This window comes from Glycine soja, chromosome 4 (assembly GCF_004193775.1).
Source record: "Glycine soja cultivar W05 chromosome 4, ASM419377v2, whole genome shotgun sequence".
Taxonomy (NCBI): domain Eukaryota; kingdom Viridiplantae; phylum Streptophyta; class Magnoliopsida; order Fabales; family Fabaceae; genus Glycine; species Glycine soja.
In genome coordinates this window covers 32184342-32192357 of record NC_041005.1, presented here as the reverse complement: position 1 = coordinate 32192357, position 8016 = coordinate 32184342, and the positions used below count along the sequence as shown (strand labels likewise).

At 41.3% G+C, this 8016-nt stretch overlaps 1 protein-coding gene across 1 annotated transcript; it reads left to right on the top strand.

Moving 5' to 3' along the window:
* Window positions 1–958: 958 nt before the first annotated feature.
* LOC114410736 lies at window positions 959–1354 on the top strand. The gene has a single exon (XM_028374674.1). The coding sequence runs from the start codon at window positions 959–961 to the stop codon at window positions 1352–1354; it is 396 nt and encodes a 131-aa protein (XP_028230475.1).
* The last annotated feature ends 6662 nt before the right edge of the window (window positions 1355–8016 follow it).

Below are 8016 nucleotides of genomic sequence, written 5' to 3'. Positions count from 1 at the left end.
GTTACCTCCTGAGCCTGCTGTGGATGCTCTTGACTTTCCAGAGGATGATGAGGACCCACTCCTTGATGTGGATTCTTTAGAGGATATCATGTCAGCATCTGAGGCAGACTCTACAGAGGAGAGCGGCCCTGGAAGGACAGCGAATAGTGAAGACTCTTCATCATAGCAGACGACTCCTTAGACTAGGTTTACATACTTTTTGTGGGTAGGTGTATCTAGTACAGACTGCTAGGTTTACTCTTTTGATTTTTGGGTGGGTAGACCTATTGTATAGAAATTTTGATGATTGTATATATGTGGCTGAAGCCACCACAGTTGATACCTTTGCTCTAGATGTCACTATGTATTTTGCAAACTCCCATATTTTGGACAGTTTTAGATGATTAATGTAATTATGTTTAATCTTGTTATTTGAAAAGGAATTGTTAACAAACTTTATTAAAAAGAGTTTATCAACCACATTTTATTATTTTTCACGTGACGACCTAAAATCATGGCTGATATATTTTTCTTTTTAAAAGAGCAAAATAGTTTAGAGGTTATGAGTGATTGGAAAGAAACTACTCCGAATAGAGTTGTGAACTGGCCATTCAGGACTCTATAGTGATAATTTTCCTTCTGAATTTAATTACTGTGAAAAAGAGAGAGAAGGAAAAAAAAATTTCCCATGGTTTTTCTTGCTATTAAATTTATTACTATTAAACCAGTCATTATTTAGGGACGCCACACCTGGTGTGCATAAGGAGTGATGGTTGGACAGAATGATCATGCGATAGTTGATGCTCTCCAAGCCTTAGCTCAGGCTATAGGGAATCCAAATAAGGGAAAAGCTGTTGGAGCTACTGAGTACCAAGGGTTGGACCACTTCCAATGAAACAATCCTGCTGCTTTCATTGGAAGATACAACCCTGATGGTGCTCAAAATTGGATAAGAAGAATTGAGAAAATTTTCTGAGTGATGGCATGTCCGGAGGGGAAAAAAGTTGCTTTTGGTACATATACTCTGGTGGAGGAAGTTGAGTATTGGTGGGAGAATACTCACCAATGCCTAGAGGCTGAAGGTCAAGATGTGACCTGGGATGTCTTCAAGAGGGTATTTTTGGAGAAATACTTTCCTAAGGATGTTAGGAATAAGAAGGAGATGGAGATCTTGGAGCTCAAGCAGGGAAACATGACTGTGGCTAAATATGCAACCAAGTTTGAGGAGCTGGTGACGTACTTTCCCCATTATCAAGGGAGAGATGGTGAAAGTTCCAAATGTGTGAAGTTTCTGAACGGCTTGGGACCTGAAGTGAAGCAAGTTGTGAATTACCAGGGTGTTCGTCAATTTCCACTCTTGGTTAACATGTGCTAGATTTGGGATAAAGACTCTCGAGACAACGCAAGCTATTATAGGAGTACGGGCCCAATAAAGAAAAAAAGAATGGACCTCAACATCGGGAAAAACCGTACTCGACCCCTCCTAAGCAATATGATAATCGCCCCAACAATCAGAGGACTGTTGGTATGGGGTTTGCGGGTGCTAGTGGTAGCAAACCCAATACTTTCCCCACCCAGATCACTTGTTACAAATGTGGTAAGCCAGGGCACATCTCCTCAAATTATGCTAATAAAGGCATGACCTGTTTTAATTGTAGACAAAAGGAGCATATTCAGAGAGATTGACCATATCCCAAGAAGGAGCAGAATGGTGGGGGCCTAAATGACCAAACTGGACATCTGAAGGCCACAAGAAGAGTCTTTAACCTTAACGGTGCCGAAGCTTCGAAATCCAAAGATCTAATCCAAGGTAAATGTTTCATAAATGGGATTCCATTATTGCCTTTAGTTGCATACACCTTTATTTGGTTCTCTATTAGGTTTCTAACTGATGCAATCCTACCCCCCAAGGGCATTGGATAGAAGACTCCAAGAAGATTGGGCCAGAGATGCAAGAGAAAGCCCTAGGGTTCTCATGAGCCTTAGGGTAGATTTCGGGCCCATGGGCTAAGTATGAGTCCACTTATCTTTATACATATTAGATTAAGGTTTCATTATTTTTGGCCCTTGTATTTAGGGCTCCATAATGTAGGTAGGGTACCCTAGAAATGTAGGATTTTTCAGCCCTTGTATTTTTGGGCACCAAGACTAGTTTTTGTATTAGGGGTAGTTTTATAATTTCACATGCATTAAGTGAATATTTGATGTGTGTGTTGGAAAATAAATTTAATTGAATTGGGAGAAGCCCAATCCAATTAAATTTTAGAGGGGGAGGTGACCATTTGCTTGCTACACCCCATTGCCACATCATATAGTCACACTTTGTGCATGTCCTTCATGTTTTACAAGCCTCATGACACCTAAGCACACTTAGTGGAGAATCTTGGACTTGATCTTGGATTAGTGGGCTGCACCATAGCTAAAATTCACTAATCATAATTAGTGAAATTTTGACTCCACAAATTCAATTTCAAATTCAAGTGAAATTTGAATAGACATTCAAATTTTCCTCCAATTTTGTGTGACACTTAGGCTATAAATAGAGGTTGTGCATTTTTTCAACTTTGATCATTTGAGAATTACACTTCAAAGTTCAGACCTCTTTTTAGGCACAAAATTTCGTGCTCCTTCTCTCCCTCTCCCTTATCTCATTTTCTCCTACCTTCAAGCTCTTATCCATGGCTTCCTATGGTGGTGAGCTTCTTCTTGACTCATCTTTTCCTTGAAGTGGCGTCTCCAATCATCTTTCTTCATTCTCCATTCCACTGCCATTAAACTTTAGAAGCAAAGGACTCCATTGATGAAGAAGATCCAAGGCCTACAAGCTCCACATGGAGCTATGTCACTAACCCACTCATGTAATTTCTTCATAAACTCTTACCTAGATACCCCTTCTTTATGTATAAAAGAAGTGTCAAGTAGAAGGGAAATCAGGTCCAAAGGTGTGAGAGGATTGAACCCATAGACAACCTCAAAAGGTGACTACTTGGTAGTTCTATGAGCCACCTTGTTATAGGCAAACTCCACATGAGGAAGGTACTCATCCCAAGACTTGTGATTGCCTTTTAGGAGAGCCCTTAACAATATGGATAAAGATATGTTCACTACCTTTGTCTGCCCATCAGTCTGTGGGTGACAAGTGGTGGAGAAAAGGAGCTTAATTCCTAGCTTAGCCCATAAAGATTTCCAAAAATGGCTAAGAACTTAGCATCTCTATCAGACACAATAGTCTTAGGCAAACCATGAAGCCTCACAACTTCTCTAAAGAGGAGTCTTGAGATGTGACTAGCATAATCAACCTTGTGGCATGGTATGAAATGTGTCATCTTGCTAAACCTATCCACCACCACAAAGATAGAGTCTACACCCCTTTCGGTCCTAGGAAGCCCAAGGACAAAGTCCATATTTATATCTACCTAGGGTGCAGATGGAATAGGTAAAGGTGTGCATAGCCCATGAGGCATAACCCTAGACTTGGCTTGTAAACAAGCCCCACACCTAGTGCAATACATATTGTCGCAACGTGCCCTTCGCGAGCGAGCGAGGGCGAGGCTCACGGGTGCGCTTTCCAAAGGAGGAAAGATGCGCGGAGTCGCCACCAACGTTTATTTGTGGAAAACGTCGGAAAAACCGAAGGAAACCGGTCAAAGTGAAAATTCTAAGTTCGGGAGTTGTATTTACGCTTGAGGAAGGTATTAGCACCTCTCACGTTTGTCTCAAAGGACAACAGCCTATTTTTCAGAATTGTGGAAATTGTGTTATCTTAACTTTATTTCTTTTTATTTTTTGAGGTTGACAAAAGCGGGGCTTTTGCTCCTACGTACCCTCCTTTGGAGAGGAAATCAGACCTACGTAGTTCTTTCTTATGTGTGAATCAAGTGATTCTTTTACTTTGAAAGGTGATCATTTTAAGGCGTTGGACCTTAAAAATGATTCATTTTACTTGGTAAGAAACTAAAATGATAAACTTTAGTTATTAGTCAATTCAATTAAGAATGAGAAATCCCAAAGAGAAAACGTCCGATTGATTTTTGGCTTTATTCTACTAAAAGGTATTTTTTCCGATTATTATATTATTATTTTACCTCTTTTTTTATTTCCAACGTGTTAGTGCTTAGCTCTACTGAGTTTTAAAAGATTGGCTAAGATTTTGTTAAAACATAAGCACTTAGACAATGAAGGAAAGCTGGAGTTGCTGCACATGATGTCCAACGTTATGTCAAAGAATAAGATCAGGCTGCACAATGCACAAGGCAAGATGAAATGTCAAATGAAGAATTGAAGCTGCAGGATTCACGATGTCGGATACAATGTCCAGGACATCCTGCCTGAAAATACTGGAATTGCTAAAAGCATTGAAGCTGCAGGATCCACGATGTCGGATACAATGTCCAGGACATCCTGCCCGAAAATACTAGAGTTGCTAAAAGCATTGAAGCTGCAGGATCCACGATGTCGGATACGATGTCCAGGACATCTGGCCCGAAAATACTGGACATATAAATCTGTTATATCTTTAATAGATTATTGTGCAGTTAGCAAGAGATAAGATGATCTATCTTTAGGAACGAATTAAAAGATAATTAAAGTTCGAATTACAAACTAGAAGAGTTCGTTCAGGGATTAAAGATTAAAGATTAAAGATAAAAACTAAAAGATCAAACTGTATCTTTTAGATCTTTAAGTGCAGATTTTTCAGAAGAATGATAGATCTCATCCAGCACAAGAAGTTGCAGTCCAGATACGCTCACTGCTATATAAACACGAAGGCTGCACGAGTTTTGTACCAAGTCCGGGATTGAAGAGTTGTTTTGTGAGTTTTGGGACTTGAGTGTTTTGTGAGCCACCTTGATGGTACCCTAACATCAAGTGTTGGACCTGAGTGTGTAGAGTTGATCTCTTGTGTGTAGAGTTGATCTCTTGTGTTTAGAGTTGATCTCTAGTGTGTAGAGTTGATCTCTTTTGTTCAGAGAGCAATCTCTGGTGTGTTGTTTTGATTTGATTGTAAACACGGGAGTGTGATTGAGAGGGAGTGAGAGGGGTTCTCATATCTAAGAGTGGCTCTTAGGTAGAGGTCGCACGGGTAGTGGTTAGGTGAGAAGGTTGTAAACAGTGGCTGTTAGACCTTGAACTAACACTATTTTAGTGGATTTCCTCCCTGGCTTGGTAGCCCCCAGATGTAGGTGAGGTTGCACCGAACTGGGTTAACAATTCTCTTGTGTTATTTACTTGGTTAATCTGTTCATACTCCCAAATATAATCTGCATGTTCTGAAGCGTGATGTCGTGACATCCGGTACGACATCTGTCATCGGTATCAGAATTTCAATTGGTATCAGAGCGGGCACTCGAAATCACTGAGTGAGACCTAGGGAGATAAATTCTGATGAACATGGAGAAAGAAGGAGGACCAGTGAACAGACCACCAATTCTGGATGGAACCAACTATGAATACTGGAAAGCAAGGATGGTGGCCTTCCTCAAATCACTGGATAGCAGAACCTGGAAAGCTGTCATCAAAGGCTGGGAACATCCCAAGATGCTGGACACAGAAGGAAAGCCCACTGATGAATTGAAGCCAGAAGAAGACTGGACTAAAGAAGAAGACGAATTGGCACTTGGAAACTCCAAAGCTTTGAATGCTCTATTCAATGGAGTTGACAAGAATATCTTCAGACTGATCAACACATGCACAGTGGCCAAGGATGCATGGGAGATCCTGAAAACCACTCATGAAGGAACCTCCAAAGTGAAGATGTCCAGATTGCAACTATTGGCCACAAAATTCGAAAATCTGAAGATGAAGGAGGAAGAATGTATTCATGACTTCCACATGAACATTCTTGAAATTGCCAATGCTTGCACTGCCTTGGGAGAGAGGATGACAGATGAAAAGCTGGTGAGAAAGATCCTCAGATCCTTGCCTAAGAGATTTGACATGAAAGTCACTGCAATAGAGGAGGCCCAAGACATTTGCAACTTGAGAGTGGATGAACTCATTGGTTCCCTTCAAACCTTTGAGCTAGGACTCTCGGATAGGGCTGAAAAGAAGAGCAAGAATCTGGCTTTCGTGTCCAATGATGAAGGAGAAGAAGATGAGTATGACCTGGATACTGATGAAGGTCTGACTAACGCAGTTGTGCTCCTTGGAAAACAGTTCAACAAAGTAATGAACAGAATGGACAGGAGGCAGAAACCACATGTCCGGAACATCCCTTTCGACATCAGGAAAGGTAGTGAATACCAGAAAAGGTCAGATGAAAAGCCCAGTCACAGCAAAGGAATTCAATGCCGTGGGTGTGAAGGCTTTGGACACATCAAAGCTGAATGTCCCACTCATCTCAAGAAGCAGAGGAAAGGACTTTCTGTAAGTCGGTCTGATGATACAGAGAGTGAACAAGAAAGTGATTCTGACAGAGATGTGAATGCACTCACTGGGAGATTTGACTCTGCTGAAGATTCAAGTGATACAGATAGTGAAATCACTTTTGATGAGCTTGCTATATCCTATAGAGAACTATGCATCAAAAGTGAGAAGATTCTTCAGCAGGAAGCACAACTGAAGAAGGTCATTGCAAATCTGGAGGCTGAAAAGGAGGCACATGAAGAGGAGATCTCTGAGCTTAAAGGAGAAGTTGGTTTTCTGAACTCTAAACTGGAAAACATGACAAAATCAATAAAGATGCTGAATAAAGGCTCAGATACGCTTGATGAGGTGCTACAGCTTGGAAAGAATGTTGGAAACCAGAGAGGACTTGGATTTAATCCTAAGTCTGCTGGCAGAACAACCATGACAGAATTTGTTCCTGCCAAAAACAGCACTGGAGCCACGATGTCACAACATCGGTCTCGACATCATGGAACGCAGCAGAAAAGGAGCAAAAGAAAGAATTGGAGGTGTCACTACTGTGGCAAGTATGGTCACATAAAGCCCTTTTGCTATCATTTACATGGTCATTCACATCATGGAACTCAAAGTAGCAGCAGCAGAAGGAAGATGATGTGGGTTCCAAAACACAAGACTGTTAGTCTTGTTGTTCATACTTCACTTAGAGCATCAGCTAAGGAAGATTGGTACCTAGATAGCGGCTGTTCCAGACACATGACAGGAGTCAAAGAATTCCTGGTGAACATTGAACCTTGCTCCACTAGCTATGTGACATTTGGAGATGGCTCTAAAGGAAAGATCACTGGAATGGGAAAGCTAGTCCATGATGGACTTCCTAGTCTGGACAAAGTACTGCTGGTGAAGGGACTGACTGCAAACTTGATCAGCATCAGTCAGCTGTGTGATGAAGGATTCAATGTAAACTTCACAAAGTCAGAATGCTTGGTGACAAATGAGAAGAGTGAAGTTCTAATGAAGGGCAGCAGATCAAAGGACAACTGCTACCTATGGACACCTCAAGAAACTAGTTACTCCTCCACATGTCTATCCTCCAAAGAAGATGAAGTCAGAATATGGCATCAAAGATTTGGACATCTGCACTTAAGAGGCATGAAGAAAATCATTGACAAAGGTGCTGTTAGAGGCATTCCCAATCTGAAAATAGAAGAAGGCAGAATTTGTGGTGAATGTCAGATTGGAAAGCAAGTCAAGATGTCCCACCAGAAGCTTCAACATCAGACCACTTCCAGGGTGCTGGAACTACTTCACATGGACTTGATGGGGCCTATGCAAGTTGAAAGCCTTGGAGGAAAGAGGTATGCCTATGTTGTTGTGGATGATTTCTCCAGATTTACCTGGGTCAACTTTATCAGAGAAAAATCAGACACCTTTGAAGTATTCAAGGAGTTGAGTCTAAGACTTCAAAGAGAAAAAGACTGTGTCATCAAGAGAATCAGGAGTGACCATGGCAGAGAGTTTGAAAACAGCAGGTTTACTGAATTCTGCACATCTGAAGGCATCACTCATGAGTTCTCTGCAGCCATTACACCACAACAGAATGGCATAGTTGAGAGGAAAAACAGGACTTTGCAAGAGGCTGCTAGGGTCATGCTTCATGCCAAAGAACTTCCCTATAATCTCTGGGCTGAA